Here is a 19,148-nt window from a genome sequence, read left to right as displayed (position 1 = left end):
AGCCTTTCAGAGCTTCTCTTTTGAAGAAGCAAACATTGTGTTTAAGAAGTGGGTATTTGATGCCTCTAGAAATCACAATTCCCTCCTAATTTGAGGCACTCCAACAGTGAAGCACTTTGGTAAGCAAAGGTGGTGCTTGTGGGTCTGGCTGGCTCCATCTTTGGAGGAAAGATGAAGTTAATGCTTAAAAAAACCCAAACCCTGGGGTGGCTTCAAACCTGTGTTGTTTCCATGGCAGAACACCCCAGTACCACTGTGCCACAGACCCAATGCCCGTGGTTTGAGGGCTGCCCAAACTGATGACCCCTGTACGGATTTCATCTGAAATCCTGAAATTTCTTCTTTATCAGAGAGGGCTGAGGATCATTAAAAGCTTGGTCACTAGACACACTTCTTGTGTAACGTGGTTTCACCAAAAGACACGCAATTGAGTCCTTAAAACACCTTAACCTGCGGCTAAAGTGTATTGTAGCTAAGTTCTGCCAAAAATGATTATTTATTATTTAATGTGTTTAAGTGGAGGGTATTGATGACTCTTTCCCCATGCTGTGTCACTTCTTGTCAGTTTCTCTTAGGTCATGTAAGAATTTCTTTTGTACACATTAAAACAGACTACTGATCAGTGTGGAAATGAACCTGTTTACCGTACTGTTGTAAATATTGTGCTTTATATTCTGTATATTAGCTTCTTTTAAAGAAAAAGACTGAATTGATGATGCTATTTGATCTCTGGGGAGGAAAGGACGAAGGATGAGCCAGCTCCCAAGCTTGCTCCGGAGTAGAGATGCACATCGATTACCTCTGTGGCTGCAAGCCTGTCCTGGATATTTGCAAGCAGACCAAATGGTGGTGGATTTGGGACCATCAAAGGCTTCAGAAATCTAATCCACTTTAGCAGGGGCACCGAGAAACACCCGCAGCGAGAGCCAGAAGCATTCACACTCCTCTGTCCTCTGAGTTCCAGTGGATTATCTCCATTTTAACTTCTTTAGTGCCAAAACCAACCTCACCGCCCCCTTCCAGGTCTGCTGTCCGGTGCCCTGTACTGTGCTTCGGTCTCACATCCCACCAGGTCCGTCCGTCCGCGTTCATCCTTCGGCACTCGGCCCATCGCTCCATCGCTCGCCGTACCCGCGGTTCTCTGCGCAGAGGGGGTGTGCGGGGGAGCTCGGCCACGCAAACGGGTTATGGTCCTTCTCTGGTTACAAGGAAAAAAAAAACTAAAACCAACTTATCAAATAAATACCAAACACCTGGTTCACGTCTGTGTGTGTTAATTTCAGGGTTGGAAAACACCTGCAGAGCAAAGGCTGCCTGGGGGGGGGCTGAGGGCGGCAGGCGGCTGCTCTGAGGCTGCGAAATTAGGAAATAGAAATACTCCGTGTAAAACCAGGCCTCCTGGTGGCCATCTCCCCCCTCCCCCCCCGCCGGGCCCTCGTTTTGGGTTAAAACCCTTTTTTTTTTTTTTTTACGGTTTGGGTGCGCGGTGGGGGCAGCCCCCGAGGCCCGCTCCCCGAGGCCGGGCCCCGCCGCCAGCCGAGCCGCCGTTGCCGCGTACGTTTTATTTTTTGGGCTTTTTTTGAGGAGGATGGTTTGGGTTTGGGGGTTTGGTTTCTTTTTTTAGTTTGTTGTTGGGTTTTTTTAATTATTTTTACCTCAGCCCAGCGCCCCGCCCTCTCCCACGTGCTGCGGCGCGCGGCCGGCCCGCTGGTCGGGCGCAACCACCGGTGAGGAGATGGGGGGGGACGGGACGGGCCACTCCCGCCCCACGAGAGGGGGACACCCCCATACACACACAGAGAGTGCGCGGGTGTGTGGCTACTGTGGGAGCGACCTAATTCCCTTCCCCTCTTTTTTTTTTTTAATTTTAATTTATGATTTAATTGTACGGGTTTGTCTCCGTCTCCCCCGCCCCGTGTCGGTTTGGGCGCGGCCGCGGGCCGGCGAGGCGGCGGGGCCGGGATGTGGCGGGCGCTGAGGGGCGGCGGGTGAGTGCGCGGCGGCCCCTTCCCCCTGCGGCCCCTTCCCGGCGGGGCGGCCGGACCCCCCTACACCCCGGCCCCCCGAGCCCCCCCGGACCCCCCGGGACCCCCCTCTCCGCAGCACCCACGGCGGCTGGGGCGCTGCGCTCATTCCCTGCCCTGCCCCTCGCTGGGCGGCCCGGCGCGGGCGCCTCCTCGCCACCTGCGCGGGTTGCCCCCCCTTTTTGCCCCGTTTTTGGGGCAATATTGCTGAGAGGGGCAGTTCCGCGGCCCCGGGGGGCTGGGAAGCACGTAACCCCGGCATGCCAGGGGCCAGCGGCTCGCTGGAGCCCGGGGCTGCCAGCCTGGCCTTCGCCCCGTGCCCTGCACTTTGCCCGCAGCTGGGGCGGTGGAGCAAAGCGCATCGACTCGGAGCTTGCCCTGCGCCTTGTCCCTTAGAAATTAATATATCAGCATTTTTTTCGTAGCAAGGAGAAGGGATAGTTGCATGGAGGCTATGTCCAGGCTCAGCTCCCGGCTCCAGCATCACCTTCGGATGGGCAGGATGCAGCACAGGCAGGCGACACGGTGCCATGCGCGGGCGCGTGTGGCTGGTTTGGCCAGGGAGCAGGGTGTTAAGTGATAAAACACGGCTTTAAGCCATAAAACACATGTGAGCTGGAGGTTGGGGCGCGGAGAGAAGGAGGAAACCAGGGGGATTTCAGCATCTGTCTTGCTCCTCACCTAGGCGGAGATGGCAGCACCACTCAGCCATCCAGGTGACCAACGAGCCGATCCTGGAATTTAAGCCAGGGAGCCCCGAGCGAGCAGCGCTTCAGAAGGTACCACCGTAGGGAATTGGGCTTTTTGGGGTGTTGAAGGTTCTGGTTTGTGCTTCAGGTGCTGTGCAGCAGCCCCAGGCGCTTTCCTGGTGGGGGAAAGCCCTGTCCTGCCCAGCATCCACTCCTTCCCTTTGGCGACAGTTGGAGTTGTAAGTTCTGTCCTGGTCCCTCCAGCCCGCAGGCACCCCCGTCCCAAGGGACCGAAGGAAGCCTGTCTGCAGGTTTCCCTGTGCTCGTGGGGCTGGCAGGGAGGTGGATGGAGAGCGAGGGCAGCTGGTGGGGGTCTGCGTGTGCAGCTCCCACCGCGGTGCTCTCCTCCTCTGGCTCAGGCACTTGCTGACCTGAAGGGCAAGACAGAAGCCATCCCGTGTGTGATCGGGGGAGAAGAGGTGTGGACACCGACAGTGCGGTACCAGCTGTCGGTGAGTTTGGGGGAAAATTCTTGTTTAACAAGGGAGCACAGAGCAGGAGGGTGTACTCATCAGGAGGGGGATCTCTTGGGCTGATAACTATGAAAGTTTTTCTTCTCTTTTCAGCCTTTTAATCATGCGCACAAAGTGGCCAAGTACTGCTACGCCAGCAAGGTGAGCGAGCACACCTTGCTGCTCTCCCTCTTCTTTTCGTGTTTTTTTGGGAGGGGAACCAGCAGCACTTCATCTGTGTTTAGCAAGTCTTATCTCGCAGCGGGGTTGCAGCATGATGCGCTTTGAGATTGCTGGTGAGAAGGCTGGGAGAGACACAAATGATTGCTCAGGCTGTGAGCAGGGAGGCTGCAGGGGTGGGTGCTGGCTTTCCAAGTCCCAGGGATCTTGAAACAAATTAGTACCAGGAGCTGTAAATTCGGGGTTATGATGGGAAAGTGGCTGCTGTTGTTTGTGCCTGGGGGTGGATAGCCCTTCATGTTTCCCTCCCAGCTGGTGGTGGAGAGGCAGTGGGTTTCTCTTTGCTGCCTTTCCCCTTCTCTTCTGCAGGAGCTCATTAACAAAGCCATTAATGCTGCCTTGGCAGCAAGGAAGGAATGGGACCTGAAACCCATCCAGGACCGAGCCCAGATTTTCCTGAAGGCAGCTGACATGCTGAGCGGCCCGAGGCGAGCAGAAGTGCTGGCCAAAACCATGATCGGGCAGGTAAGGGGCATGTGGGATTGAGCTGGCAGATAGCTGGGGCGAATGGGAGAGAATCTGGGGAGCTGGGGAAGCAGGGCAGGAAGAGCTGCCAAGATGTTTTTTGACAGTGGGAATGGCTGTAATGTTAGAAGTGCCTGTAGCTGTACCGTGAGCGGTGCAGACTGATCCTTGCCTCTTTGCTGAGAAAGAAGGGAGGTGAAGCTGGGAGCCAGGCCTCCTGGAACGGGATCAGCTGATGCAGTGGGCTGCACTTACCGGGCTGACCTTTGTGAGATGCCCCAGCAGCCCTGGCTTTCCTGGGGGAGGCCCTCAAGGGCAGAGGGGGAGCACGGGTGGGTGTGATATTCCCTGGCACAGGCTGCGTTTGCCTCTGCTCGCTGCAAAGGAGATGTGGTGGGATAGGGGCTTGCAGGAGGCCACATCTTTGGAAAGCGAGCATGTGGTCTGCGTGAGAGAGGCAACCCACAAGCTGCGTCTGGCTGCGCCATGCCGCACTGCTGCAGCACGCGGCATTCCCCCCACCGCCCTCCCCTCAGTGCTTTTTAATTGATGCGACCTCTCCTGGCAGGGTAAAACGGTCATCCAGGCAGAAATCGATGCTGCTGCGGAGCTGATAGACTTCTTCCGATTCAATGCCAAGTACGCCCTGGAGCTGGAGAACAGCCAGCCCATCAGCGTGGACATCAGCACCAACAGCATGGTTTACCGGGGGCTGGAGGTGAGGGAAGGGCTGAGGCTGCTCCCCTGCTTCTGGAACTCTCTTTTTTTTGCCCCAGGCTGTGGTATCACACCACGGTGAGAGGAGGCACCGTGCTCCCATCCATCACTGCCTCTCCCACCCACAGGGTTTCGTGGCAGCTGTCTCCCCCTTTAACTTCACGGCGATCGGTGGCAACCTGGCAGGGGCTCCAGCACTGATGGTGAGTGTCATGGTGAGGTTTAAGGAAAGCCAGGGATGGCAAGGAGAGTCTGGGGAAAGGCTGGGACAGGGACCCCATCTCTCCGAGGCTGCAGTTTGCCTGGTCTGGGATCTGCAAGGAGTGAATTCAGCCTCCCTGGTTCTCTGGTGCTGTTTAATAGGCCACACCTGTGGTCCTGCTTCTGTTGGTCCCCTTGAATTCAAGCAGCTGTCTTGCAATTAGACTCAGATGTTTTCAATTACAAGAAGGCATTCTAGTGGCTGGGTTTTAGACCTGTCCATCAGTGGACAGGTGTGTTGGAGGAAGTGTTAGAAAAGGAAACAACCACCCAAACCTGTTCGTCTGGGGTTTTATACGAAGCAAGCTGTCTTTTCCTTCCCAGGCTGAGTTGTAGATTGAGGGAAGGTCAGGGTGCTGCGGGAGGGAGGGGAGACGAGAAACACAGCAGGGTTTGGTTCTCCTGTGTGGTGCTTGCTCTGTGAACCAGGTTTCAGGGTGCTGTCATGACCCAAAAGTGTGATCTGTTTGTAATTGCTCAGGTTCCTCTTGGATGACGCTTTTTGGTTGCAGTGGGTGTGTTAGGGCGAAGGCAGGAGAGAGCTGGTCGTGGCCCTGGCGTGTAGCACTGAACTGGGAGACAGGAGACCCTAGCAGACATAAAAATGGTCCAAAAAGTCAGAGTATCAGCAAACAGCATTTCTGTAGTTGTCACACACCAATGTGTCTGTTGAGGATGGGGAGCACCTGCCTTTGCAGGGTGGGTTTTGGGGAGAGACTGTAGCAACCTGATTAATTTGGGCCAGGATTAATTAATTTATTGTTGCACTGGAAAAAAATTTACAAAATTGTCCTAAGCTCTTTACTGATTAGGCTCAGGTTTCATCCTGACACCAAAGAGGGGTCCCTGCAGCAGTAGCGTCCTGTGTTGGAGGTGGACGAGGCTGTGATAAGGGAGCACACCAAGCTTTTAATCTGGGGACGTCACATTTTAAAACCATTTTTGGGGTGAAGCATTTGAACCTGTCACTTCTGTAGGGGAGGAGTGGGGAGAAGGAAGGAAGAGGGTGAAACTACTAATGTGGAACTGGGAAAGTTTTTTGGGGAGGGGAAATGCATTCCTCCCACCCCAGGATTCGAGGAAGGTCCTCGGCTTTGGGGCATTTGGTGCTAAACTCATCCCAGAGCAGACAAACCCTGTTGGGATGGGGCAAGCCCACGCTGATGGGTCTGGGGGAGCTGTTTTGGGCGTCCTGCAGTGCATTCCTCCTTGAGTGGGATGATAAATTCCCACCGGGCTGCTGCAGCGTGATGAAATCCCCCTGCTCACCCTGGGGCAGGGGCAAAAAGGAATGGGGTGGCTTGAAAAGCTCAGCCGCAGGTGGTACCTGGAATTAAATTTAGGAGAAAATGGTGCTTAACAAGCGGGTATTAATTAGAACCCCAGTCTTCTGGTCACCACAGTGTGCTTCCCAGGGGATTAAACATTGCTCTTGATAAATAGCTGCAGAGATCAATGCAGTTAATGCTGTTGGGAGCAGGATTTCCTCGGGACTGGAGCAGTTGCTGCACTGCACTGGTACCCAGGCTGCCAGGCATACTGGCACTGGTTGTGGCCTGTTAGGTTTCCCAGTTGCTGGGAGATTTTTTGCAGTGTGGTTTGGTTTTCTCACCGTTTGGAACGGCAGGATTAGAGCCGGCTGGGAAGGAGCTTTGCCTACGCCACGAGTCCCTGGAAAGCAGGCGCCTGGTTGAGACAGAGTCCAAAACTCCCCATCCTGCTGCCCCAGGGCTTTGACCCTGTTGCACGGTCACGTGTGGTGCGTCGGGGGCCAGGCAGTGTGACAGTGACACTGGGGAGGTCACTGGGCCCCTGTGGCTGCGCACGGAGCTGAAGGGAGGACGGTGGCGCAGAGCCAAAGGGGTGGGGGGCTGCCGGCAGTGGTTTAGCGTGGTGCTTCCCAGCCAAGTGTGCTGTTGGCTTGTGCACGTTTCATCTGGGCGTGAGGTTTGATTTCAGCGCTTTGGCTGGCACAACCACCTGCTGGGTCCTGCGCAAAGCCGGTGGCAGTGGGTGGCAGTGCTCGCAGTGCCATAAGCACATTTTTTAGCGGCGCTGTCCCATTTCCCGAGACGTAAAACAGCTTTGTGTTTTATGGCTCCTCATAGGGAAGGCAAAACTCTGTGTCCTGGGCGAGGGAGGGTGTGAAAGGCTGGCACAGCAACCTGGTGGTGTGGAAGGGGAGGATTTTTGTGCCTTTCAGCTGACCAGGGCTATCGCAGTCGTTTTCAAAACCAGTGCTCGGGGTAAAAGGTAGGTGTGAATCACCCAAAGGTGCTGTTGCTGTGGTCCTGTCCGCTGTGGGCTGCAGGACAGACTTTTGCCAGAGCATTTGAGCGTTGCATAGCTGTGTTTGGGCTGAAGCCTTTCCTTGCATGCTGACTTTGTCCTCTCCCGCAGGGAAATGTGGTCCTGTGGAAGCCCAGTGACACCGCCCTGCTCTCCAGCTATGCTGTCTACAAAATCCTCCTGGAAGCTGGGCTCCCACCAAACGTCGTGCAGTTCGTGCCAGCAGATGGGCCTGTGTTTGGAGACACCGTCACGAGTTCCGAGCACTTCTGTGGGCTCAATTTCACCGGCAGCGTGCCGTACGTTGGGGAGGGGAGCGGTAGTGGGGAGAGGGGTGAGGAGCTGCTGGCTGAAGTGATGCTGGGTGCTCGTCTGCTGGTCCTTTGAGCATGCAGGGCAGCGTTGAGTAGGGCAGCAGGCAGGCAACCGGCCATCCTTACACAACATAATGAAGGCAGGATTTTAAAACCGATGAAAAAAGCATCTAACCAGGTTTTCTTGCCACGGGGAGTGCATTTAATAGCAGGGAGTTTCTGTTGCTAAACCCGAGGCACAGAGAATAGACAAACTCACATGTGACAATCCCAGGGATGCCGTGATTTGGCTTAAACTGCACTGCACTGGCAGGGCGATGCCAGCTCCAGGTAGATTTGCATACCTGCACTCTGCCTGCATGTCGTGGTGTGTTAGTGATGCTGAGGGCCCTGGCAAACTGCAACAGGCTATTAAACCCAGGGACCCCGCTCCACTGGCGAAGGACATGGTCTGATGAGCATCGTGCTTTAAAGGTGGGAAGCTCATAAATTAGTATTAGCAGCTGTGCCTCCTGTTGGGAGGTTATTAGCATTTTTATTGTTTTGCAGCCAAGGGGTTTGTCACAGTAAGGACTGAAAGGAAGGGGGGAAAGGGGAAGAGCAGAAACTTCTGCTGGATGTTCACTCCTGTGGTCTTCCCCGTGACACTGCAACAGTTTCCTATTTTTAAAACTACGGGGTTGTTGTGTAGTGCCATTGCTTTGATACCTAGGGTCTCATTCTCAGCTAGCATCTCCTCTGCCGCTTGCAGGGCGTCCTTTGGTGACAGACACAGGGTTTTGCTGGGGTCCCCTTCAGCAGGACACATCACCCACACATGCCTTTTCCAGTGCCACCCTTGTGCAAAGGCACTAACCAGCTCCTCCTTTCTCTTCCAGGACTTTCAAGCGGCTCTGGAAGCAAGTATCTGAAAACCTGGATCGCTACCGCAATTTCCCGCGTCTGGCTGGAGGTAACTGCCACTTACACCTTTTTTTGGTGGGGAGGCCATGCAGGGGTGGCAGGGGAGTCCGTTTCTCTCCTGCTCAGGGAGGAACTAAAGTGATGGCCAGGATTCCTCTCCTCATGAGCAGAGAGCAAACGACACAGTAGATTGTGCCCTGTCCCTGCTCTGTGGCAGAAGTGTAAAGCTTGTTCGTGGGGGTGCACTGGGTATTTGGGGGAGCTTATGGGATGGGTTTTTACGGTGGGGAGCTGGCGCTTGGGCAGGGGGCGGTGGTGCTCTGGGCTTGCAAAGCCTCCACGCCAGGTCTGGGAGCTCGGGTCGGTCCCTTTTCCATCAGTTTGGCAACCCTGCTCCAGCTCCTCGAGCTCTGGGGTTGGGCTCCCCGCGGTGGTGGTGCTCTCCCTGTTCCCCGAGGGACCCTGGCCCAGGCAGGGCGAGCCCCCTGGAAGGGACCTGGCCAGAGCTTGTGGTTTTTGAGGGCGACCCAGCCCTGACAACTCATTTGCCCCTTTTCCTCCCTTCTCTGGCACCAGAGTGCGGCGGGAAGAACTTCCACCTGGTGCACAGCTCAGCTGACGTGGCCAGCGTGGTGAACGGGACCCTGCGCTCGGCCTTCGAGTATGGTGGCCAAAAATGCTCGGCTTGCTCCCGCCTCTACGCCCCGGACTCGCTGTGGCCCCAGATCAAAGAGAAACTGCTGGAGGAGCACGGGAAGATCAAAGTGGGAGATGTGAGCGGAGCTGCCGGGCTGCTGAAGGGCTTTGCAGCTCAGCGGGTGGTTGATGGGATTAGAGACTGCGGTAACTGGCTACTAATTCCTATTGAACCAAGCTTTTTATCCACTGGTTCTCCCCACCACCGCCCCTCCATGTCCCCCCCCTTCATCTTTTTTTAGTGATTAGAAATTAACTTGTAGCCAGCGTCTGCAGGAAGGATTGTGTAAGTCACTGAATACTGCAGACTAATTGAAAAGGGGTAGCTTGTGCCCTCGCACAGAGGTGCGTTTGGAGCGGAGGGAAATGTTACTTGGGGAATTGCAGCTCCTCCTAATTGCAAAGTTAGCTTTTTTGGCACAATATGTACTTACGTTGCCTCCTTTCTGGCTTCCTGCAGCCCGCCCAGGACTTTGGGACGTTCTTCTCTGCGGTGATTGATGACAAGGTGAGCTCCCCTCTCCTGTTCCTACTGAGGCAAGAAGGTAACGCCACCAGGCTTGCGTTGCGTGTTAAATGGTTTTTATTGCTTACAGCAAAGTATGAACATCCGTGATTAACTGGAGCTGATTATCAGCCCTCTTTCACTCCCACCTGGAGTATTGCATGCCTTAGTCACTGCCCCTCCTGAAAAGTGGGTTATTTTGCTGAGAAAATATGGGCTATAATATATTTGGGACTCCGTTTCCAGCTCCCACTTCTGAGCTGGAAAAGCACTAGGAGCAGCATAGCATGAAGGGGGTTGCCCAAACCCCCTTTTGGACCCCAAACCCACCCTCTTTTTTTTATTATTTCCCTTTCTCAGTCTTTTGCACGGATAAAGAAGTGGATCGAGCACGCCAAGAAGTCATCCAACCTCACCATCCTGGCAGGGGGCGGCTGTGACGACAGTGTTGGGTACTTCGTCGAGCCGTGCATCGTGGAGAGCAAAGACCCGCAGGATCCCATCATGAAAGAGGTGGGAGCAGCTTGCGAGGGGGTGGCAGGAAAGGTGTGAAAGGGGCTAGAGGTCCCACCCCGAGATGTCTGCTGGGCACGCGGAGGCGAGGTGACCGGTGCAGGGGTGGCTCCAAAGAGCTCTTTTTTAAAATAAATGGCCCTGACTTATCAAAGAGATTGACCACCAGGCACCAAAGTATTGGCATAAAAGACACTGCTCATTTATATTGAAAACCTTTGATCAGGCTGGATCAAGGAAATTATCATATGATAACCTAAACTCTCAGACTCCTTACACTGAAAAGAAAGGTAACCTCAGTGGGATTCCTCTGGGTGAGGATGTCAGTTTGGGACAAATCAGCTTTATTTCAACCCTCAGCGGTATTATCCAGAAAAGAAATGCAGGAGCAAATCAGTACAGCTCTGATTCCCAGTTAACTCGTAGTCTGAGTCCTGCTGCTGCAGAAGGCAGCGAGTCCGTGATAGGAAAGAAAAAGATTCTTTCCTCAGCTCATGCTTTGTTACCAGGTTTAGGGAAGCACTGGAGAACACCCCTCCTGGGGCTCTGAGCAGGAGAGATGAAGCTTTTCTAGGAAGTCAGGTTCGGGAGCCTTATTGTCGCCCGGTTGTAGCTCATCGGGTGCTGTAGCACCCAACGCTGATTTCTGGAGGCTGTCCTTGCTGAGTGCTTTATTTTATTTTTGCTGTACAGGAGATTTTCGGCCCGATCCTCACGGTGTACGTCTACCCGGAGAAGCGGTACAAGGAGGTGCTGGAGCTGATCGACACCACGACGCCCTACGGCCTCACGGGGGCGGTCTTCGCCCAGGAGAAGTAGGTGCCAAAATCCGCTGCATCCCTGCCCCTCCCCCCTCCCCCCAGATCCCCTTTTGCCCTTCTGGGGGGAGCCAGCCACCCCGCTTCTCTCCAGAGCCCTGCGCTGGGTGCTGAGGAGGAAAGGTGGCACTGCCCCGCCAAGCTTATGCGGCTTGTAGCCCTCCTCCCACCCCTGAGGGAAGGGGATGGATGCTGCTAAAGCCGTTTCTCAGCCCCAAAATGCCTTTACAGCGAGAAATGATCCCAGAGGCCACGTTTGGAGCGTAGGGGAGGATGCACCCCCAGGCCCCTCAAGTAGGAGGGGAGTCTTAAGAGCAGTGTAACCTCAAAGATGAAGTTATAATTACCTTCATTTTAGAACAATAAAACTTAAAAAGACAAGCAAACTATAAGAAAACAAAAGTGGGCTGATTTGATCGAGTTCTAAGGAGGCACGACCTGCTTCAGTGTGCATGAAACAACGTGCAGTGCTGGCAACGTGCGCGAGAAATGCGAACAGGCTTTTTGCGCAGTTTCCATTGCCGTAGAAGAGCAGAGGCTTCCCCACAAGTTTTTGCCGTTGCGTTGTGCTCGCAGCCATTTCTGTCCCCCCTTAGGAGAATCATTGATGAAGCCAGGAACCTTCTGCGCAACGCAGCCGGCAATTTCTACATCAACGATAAGTCGACGGGCGCCGTCGTGGCGCAGCAGCCCTTCGGAGGCTCCCGCATCTCAGGTGAGACAAAAAACTCCTGCCTGGAGACGGCACTCACCTACGCGGCCGCACACTGAGCCGCGTCCCCCTCCGGGCAGGTCCCCCACCTCCCTGCTCGTGGTCACCAGCACTTTGTTACCTTCTGAAACAGGCACCAACGACAAGCCTGGTGGCCCGCACTACGTCCTGCGCTGGACGTCTCCCCAGGCCGTCAAAGAAACGCACGTGCCGCTGACGGACTGGCGCTACGCCTACATGCAGTGATGCCTTCTCCCTGGCCCCGCGCCTGTACTACTGATCCTCAACGCACAGAGTAGCTTTGCAGCTACAACTTTAAATAGCACTTAAATCTATTGATCTTTAACCCAACAAGCTTAGGTTTTATTTTTAAAGAAAAATTCTATTATTAAATTGTAAACTCTGAGAAGAAAAAAAAAAAAAGTCCTTGTGGTTTTCTCAGTCACGTAAGCACGCTGCGGTAGTGGATTGAGGCGTGGTTGCAGGAGCATATCTGGGCACTGGTTCCTTTTTCCTTCCATTTTTTCTGTCCCGAGCAGTCCAGTGCAGTTCCCTCCCAGTGTGGCTGAGCGCTGGAATTAAAGCGGGAGACGAGCATTAAGAGGCTGGCCCAGTCCCAGTCACTAGCAGAAGGTGACATCCTTCCCTTCCCTGTCCCCAGGGCCACCTGGAGCCTGGCAGAAGCTGCTGGACATCCAGGGCAGCTGGTACCGGAGGGGGGGGAGCTGGGCTCGGCTGAAACCAGGCATGGGTGCCTTGGGAGCCCTGAGCTGTGTTCTCTCCCTGTTCCTGAGCAGGAGCGAAGCCTCACCTCCCACGAATGCTTGTGATGCAGGATGTGAACCTGGCAGAAGGCGCAGGGTGCTGGGAGAGGGCGGTGCTCAGCGGTGAGGTTAAGTGCCTTACTTTACCTGTGCATCACCTTACAACTGGTCTCAGGCACGCTGGACACGGGGCAGGCGGAGCAGCCGGCTCGGTCCCCTTGTTTCATTACTGGTGACAAGGTCCAGCTACCTCCAGCATTTCCCCACCGGTTACTGGCTGCTTCCAGTGCTCTGGTCCCCTGCGTCACCACTGGAAGGAAGTGGAAAGGTTTTAAGGGAAGGTGTTTCCCTCCTAAGCGCATTCCTGCACAAGCTGCTTGGGTGCAGCACCCCTCAGCACCCCTCGAAGGAATTGAAGTTGTATTTAAGGCAGCAGGAGGTGCCGGGACAGCAACCGGGGGTCTGCAATAACGAGGGCAAGATGTGTTTCCCATCCTGTCGTGCTCTGCCCGGGGCCCCGCTGCCGTCCCGGGAGCTGCTCACCAACACGGCCCCGCTCCCAGGCTGAGCGCTGCCCAGTTCAGGAGGGACACGAGTTCTGGCCTCTGTGGTCCCCGGTGCCGTGTCCTGCACAGGTTCTGCCGCGCCAGCAGCGCGCTCACTGCGTGGTCCTGCAGTGCAAGTGGGAAAAGGGATTTTAGACAGAGTCTCGCCTCCTTCCAGGATCATTTCTAATGTAGAAACGTTTACGTTTGTAACACCTACAATTAATAACTGTTCAATTATCAGGATTCGCAGGCAGAGTGGATAACCCTATAATAGGGCTGGTGTAATGAGCATTAAATATTGATCTGGTCCATGCCTGGGCTGGTGTCCAGCACGCAGGTCACAAACGACTTGCATTAATACCTGTGAATCCTGGTTTTACTGAGGAAAATGTGCAATAAACTAAACTACAAAAAACTTTCTGCTCTTTTTGAATTATTTCTTCAGATTGCTGTCAAACAAAGAGCTTGATCGAGTGTGGCTTTGGTACCTTTAGTGCCTGCAACATGATAAAAGGTGGGACCAACAGGGCAATCCCCAAACCTGCTTCTGCATCCCAGCAGGTGCCGTTCGAGCGGCTCTGCTCCATTTGGGGACCTGAGCGCAGATGCCACCGTCATGCCGCTGCACCCATCAACCAGCACTGGTGGGTACCAATTATTTGTTAAACACCCCAGCTTTAGGGGATGAGCCAGAGCACCCTGCCTGCTACAGCTCTGCCTTCGCATGTGGTCGAGCTGTAGAGGCCCTCAAAAATCAGCCTTTTGGCTGCACTTCTCACCACCACGCTCGTGCTATTTTGGGGGGGAAGAAAAAACAACAAAAAAACAAATAAAAAGCACCAGTTTTGTATTTTCTGCTAAAACTGACATCCCCCTTGCATGAGGCTGAGAGGCAGCACCGATCGAGCAGGTGCCCAATTCCGTGTCACCTGGGTTCATACAGAGCATCACGCAGGAGCCTGGTGCAGCTCCAAAACACCAACCGCAATCCCACGGCAGGGAGGACGGGATCGACCCCCAGCCCCGATTTCAGGGATGGTCTCTGAACCCCCCCGAGATCACCCCGGTGGGACCACGGTGGGCACCACGTCCCCTCCTGCCACCTGGCTTCGACTAAGCCCCACCAAAGCTCCTCCGAGCGGCATCCCTGAACCTTTCCAGACTGGCCCATCATTTAAATCTCATTAAGGGCTCTGCCTCGCGCCCCCTCGCCGGGCAGCCGAGAGCCATGGCCTGGGAGCCAGGCGCTCCTCCGAGCCGCTGCCTTTGGCTCACGCCTTTTACGACTTAAGGCCGGAGTGTCAAGTGGATTTTTTAGCCTTAACTCTGAATTTCATGGCTTTTGTGACTTTAAATCAGTCCCCTAATGCTATTTAAACAGTTGGCTTTTTGAAGCTGATAAACGCTTTGGTAGGTGTTTGGGAGAGACGGGGGCTCTCGCAGCAGCCCTCCAGGCACCCTCCTGCCTGCTCGGGGGCTCCTGGGGTGGGGAAAGGGCCTGGGGAGGGCGGGGGGCTCTGCAGAGCCCCACAGTGCCCAACAAAGGCAGGCAACAGGTTTGGAGCATCTCCGGTAGGGATTCACTCCCGTTCCCGTGCACAGCCAGAGCTGGCCCAGCTCTCAGCGGTCCCCCACCGCATCCTGAAGCGCTCGGCTTCCCCTCTGCCGAGCCGGGAGCCGGTGGAGGCTGAGCCGGGCTCGCTCTCGGAAGCAGCAGATTTTCCCCTCCGATAACACCCAGCTCCATCTGCTTCCCGTTAGCGGCCCCGACGGAGGCTAATTGACAGATCAAACCCTCCGCTGTCCCACGTTAGGAGAGCACGGAGCGAGTACGACGCGCCTTGGCCAGCGCCCAAAGGCCTTTCCCCGGCACCCTGGGCGGTGCAGGACACTAAAGCAACCCCCCGGAGCTGGGGGCGAGGAACCGGCCGTGGGACATGTGGCAGTTTAAAAATTGACCAGATTGAACACGAGAGGCAACGACCACAGCGATGCAATTGCTGCCCTAAGCCTTATTCACCAATGGTGCTTGCTTTTTTTTTTTTTTTTTTTTTTTTTAAAGGAGAGGTTTAACTCTCCAAGGGTAACGTTTGCAATTCCCAGCTCTTAACACACACATTGGGAACGGCCACAATTCAGGGAGGGCACAAGGCTGGAAAATCGCAGCACCACATCCCGAGGACAAAGGGGATAACCCGTTGCCTCACCACCAGCACGGCGCACAAACACGAGAACTACACAGAGGAGCGGCTCGGCTGCATTTAGCTTAGCAGGGGTTAAGAGCCCGTAACCGCCCCGAGGGAGTCAACAAACAGTGTCCAAATGCTGGCACTGGGCAGCGGGTGGCGGCCAGTGGAAATACTGCACCAAATACGCTTCTGCACCAAATGCAAAAGTGAGTGCACCCAACTGCAAACCCGCACCGAGTGCACCCAACTGCAAACCCGCACCGAATGCACCCAACTGCAAACCCGCACCGAATGCACCCAACTGCAAACCCGCACCGAATGCACCCAACTGCAAACCCGCACCGAGTGCACCCAACTGCAAACCCGCCCCGAGTGCACCCAACTGCAAACCCGCCCCGAATGCACCCAACTGCAAACCCGCCCCGAGTGCACCCAACTGCAAACCCGCACCGAATGCACCCAACTGCAAACCCGCACCGAGTGCACCCAACTGCAAACCCGCACCGAATGCACCCAACTGCAAACCCGCACCGAATGCACCCAACTGCAAACCCGCACCGAATGCACCCAACTGCAAACGCGCCCCGAGTGCACAAATACGCAATCCACCGGGGCCTCTCTATGTCGCAGGTTCCACCGAGGTCCCCGCAGAGCCCCGGAGGGTGGGGGACCCGATCACATCAGGGTGCTGCTTTGCAGCACGCGTGCCTGGAAAGGGCTGGAGCTGAGGGCAGCTGCCTGCTTCGCAGGCTCCCACCGTTGCTCCCACCCACAGCTTTTCCCTCCTGGCGCCCGGGGCAGCCACGCCAGCCAGATTTAGCAACAGGTTTCCATGGTGGGTGAAATTCAGCTCTTACCTTACAGGATGCAGCACCCACCTGTGGGCAGATCCTGCGGTCCGAGCCGCATCCCCCTCTCCGGAGGAGCAGGACCCCAGCCCACCGTACGCCTCCTCTCTCCCTGCTCCCAGGCTTTGGGCTTCTGGGCTTTTGCAGGGGTAAGCTGCCCCTCTTTTCAGCAAGCTGGTTTTGGGGGAGACCTTTGGGCTCCCTCCTTTCCCAACCTGCCTGATTTCCTCCTGAAACTCCCGTATAGGGTGTCCTAGGGGCAGGTTTCCTGCCCAGCCGTTGTTGGAAGCTGGAGAGCAAGTACTAAATGCAATCCAAGAGGTTGTGTTTTAGCTTTGCTGGTGCCAAAGGGGTGGTGGGCGAGTGGCCCTGACTCTGGGTGGGTGGGTTTTACCCTCTTTCCCAAGGAGAGGCCAGAAGAAACTCATGACATGGATGCTGCAGGGGTGGAGGCTGCGTGGCATGCAGGGAAGAGATGGGGATGGTTGTGGGATAAAGGGAATATCTTACCTTCAAAGCTGGGCCCAAGCCAAACCCCAGCTTTACAAATCCTCCGCAGCTCTGCTTGTCGGGAACCCCCCCCCGGAGGCTGAACGTTTGTTGGATCTCACAGTTCTGGTGAGGGGGGGCTCTGCACACAATCCCCAGTGTCCCCCTACATGTGGGCAGCCAGACGGGGGGATGCTGCGGAGCGCGTCTCCTGCCCATCGCGGGGGCAGCAACCACGAGCTGGGGCAGGCAGCAGCTCACAGCACTGGCACATGCAGAGCCAGGTCCCCCCAGTGCCCCCCGTTTCCTCCCCATCCTGGGGCAGCAGCAGCCTGGCATCACCACGCCACCCCCAGGGACCCACTTTCAGGCATGTCCCGTGTCTTTCTATTTTTCCATCCCTTGATTAAAAAAAAAAAAAAAAAAATGAGGAAGAGAAAAGAGACACAGGGGCAAGGAGGGTGCGAGAGAGGAACAAGTGTGACACAGGGGAGAGGCGGAAATCCTGAGCATCCTGCGAGATGGTTTTCTAGGGGGATGGAGACCCCCTTGGCCCCATTTTTCTCTCTTTCTACCTTATATTATTTCTCCCCTCTTGCCCTTTCTGCCCGAGGCTTGGCCGCCCCTGCCTCTTCAGCGCTTCGTGGCTTTGGGAAGGCAGAGAAATCCTCGGGGGTCCGGGGAGGAGATGTTTGCAGTACAAGGACTTAGCAGCAGATGGTGGTCTTCATCCCATCCTCCAGCAGCCCCCCAGCTCCCACCAGGCTGCCTCATCCCTGGGAGGCTCAGGACTGGGAGCCTGTGGGACCAGGGATGGGAAAAGCTGCTGTGGGGCTGGCATGAGGGAAAAGAGTTTAAACTGATGGGGAGAAAGGAGCAAGCTGCTGGGTTTGGCTCGAGAACCAGACTTTCCCACAGTACGGATGGGAGAAAGCGGAGAAACACGGCCCGGCAAGGAGGGGGAGAGGGTTTCCGTGTGTCAGCCCCCTTCAACAAACAAACTGTGGTTTTGAGCCCGCGCTCCCCATTCCCTCCAACAACCGGCAAAATTATGGAGAGTCTTCTCATAGTTAGCATTTTTGCTGACGGCCCAGGTCCTGGAGTCATGAGAATACGGCGGGATGTCAGCTTCCAGCTAAAATAAAGGGGATTCACATCCTTCGGTCTAACGCAGCGAAGCTGGAAGAAGACTTGACCCTACCTCAGGGCCGGCAGAAAATCCTGGAAAGCAAATCAAGGGACCAGGAGGCAGAAAGCCCCCTACCCAGCCCCCATCTCCTCTGCACAACCACGCTGCTCCCCCAGCAATTCCAACGCACGGGATACATCCCTCCGGAGGAGAGCACTCTCCTTCCCAGGGCATCTGAGGACACCTGGTTCCCTCGTCCCAGGCTTGGGTGCCCTTCCCTGGCCCTTGGAGGCGTGGGGCAGCCTCGGGGCACGGCGGTGGGAGCTCTGCAGCTTTGGCAGGGGGCGAGAAGCATACCTAGCCCAGCAGTTCCCAGTTTACCCCAGGGAGGGCTTGTCTGGGAGCCTGAATTATTCTGGAGCCAGGCTGCTGAGAAGAGGAACAGGTGAAGGCAGCCGCCAGCGGAGCCTGGCTCGGCGTCTCTCCTCCGGCTCTCCGGGGAAGCCCCCCCAGGAAATAAATTACTTGCTGCTGCCTGACAGCATTGAGGTTGGCTCGGAAGGCAAATAAACGGGGGTTCTGGCAGCAGCGGGGAACCGCAGCAAAGTTGGCCCAAGGCGGCTTGGGATTAAGAGCAAACTTTAGCATCTGCCAAGCGGCTCCCTCGCAGCATTTCCCCTGCCAGCTGCAGCCGCCAGCCCCCCCTTTGCCTCCTCAGCCCACCCCCCTGGGACGGGGAGAGGCTGGGGCAGGATGAGGCACCGTCTTCCAGCTCGAGCCAGGCGGTTCACACAGCCCCAGCCCCCTGGGGCCGGACCCGACGGGAGGGATGGGGCGAGCTCCCCCACCCCCTCCCCCAGCCAGCCCCCCCAGCCAGCCCCCCAGGGCTGGGAGGGAGAGCTCGCCACCCCCTTCCCCTGGTGTGGGCACCATCCTGCACACAGCAACAGCCCCGTGTCCAGCCACCACATGCCACAGCATCAGCATCCTCACGTGCCTCCGAGACCTAAGCAAAGCGTCAAGCTCATCCCCGCAGCCGCAGGGAGGGACAGTTTTCTCTCGAAATCACCAGTTCTTCACACCCAGAGGCCATCTGCACCCGCAGTCCCTCTCCTGAGGGGGGGTTAATCCCCTAAATCTGCTCCTGTCCCTACAAACCCACCCGCTCCCAGGCTCAGCACCAGCCCCCGCACAGCGATGCACCCTCCCAACTTCGCAGCCATTCAGGGCGCATCCCCCCTCCCCAGCCCTGTGTTTGGTTGCTTAAAATGTATCTGCAGTACCATCTCAGCTGCTATTTTTCATCCTTCAGCGATAAGGCATCTGCGTGTACACAGCACCCAGAAAATTACTTACAAACAGCAGCTTCTTCCCGCAGACTCCCCCCCTTGTGCCAATTATTAACATTATCACAGAGGCAGCCCCGCTCCGGCATTGTTTTTGTTTAAGATTTTCTCCCCCCCACCCCACCCTTTGGTGGTTTTTTTTTTTACCCCCACCCTGCGTCACGATCGCAGATTTGA

At 55.9% G+C, this 19,148-nt stretch overlaps 1 protein-coding gene across 2 annotated transcripts; it reads left to right on the top strand.

The window, feature by feature from the left end:
* Nucleotides 1-1,869: 1,869 nt before the first annotated feature.
* Nucleotides 1,870-12,081, top strand: ALDH4A1 (aldehyde dehydrogenase 4 family member A1). Of its 2 annotated transcripts, none has more exons than XM_037381138.1 (15): nucleotides 1,870-1,988; nucleotides 2,710-2,803; nucleotides 3,133-3,225; nucleotides 3,340-3,387; nucleotides 3,775-3,930; nucleotides 4,499-4,648; nucleotides 4,776-4,850; nucleotides 7,309-7,496; nucleotides 8,390-8,463; nucleotides 8,991-9,187; nucleotides 9,571-9,618; nucleotides 9,976-10,128; nucleotides 10,822-10,943; nucleotides 11,543-11,661; nucleotides 11,792-12,081. In XM_037381138.1, the coding sequence occupies exons 1-15, from the start codon at nucleotides 1,963-1,965 to the stop codon at nucleotides 11,902-11,904; spliced, it is 1,656 nt and encodes a 551-aa protein (XP_037237035.1). In that variant the 5' UTR covers nucleotides 1,870-1,962; the 3' UTR covers nucleotides 11,905-12,081. The 2 variants fall into 2 exon arrangements, with proteins under 2 accessions (XP_037237035.1, XP_037237034.1); XM_037381137.1 differs by lacking the exon at nucleotides 1,870-1,988 and adding an exon at nucleotides 2,376-2,537.
* The last annotated feature ends 7,067 nt before the right edge of the window (nucleotides 12,082-19,148 follow it).

The sequence above is a fragment of the Falco rusticolus genome, chromosome 3 (genome assembly GCF_015220075.1).
Source record: "Falco rusticolus isolate bFalRus1 chromosome 3, bFalRus1.pri, whole genome shotgun sequence".
Classification (NCBI taxonomy): domain Eukaryota; kingdom Metazoa; phylum Chordata; class Aves; order Falconiformes; family Falconidae; genus Falco; species Falco rusticolus.
This window is presented reverse-complemented; position numbering and strand designations above follow the sequence as displayed.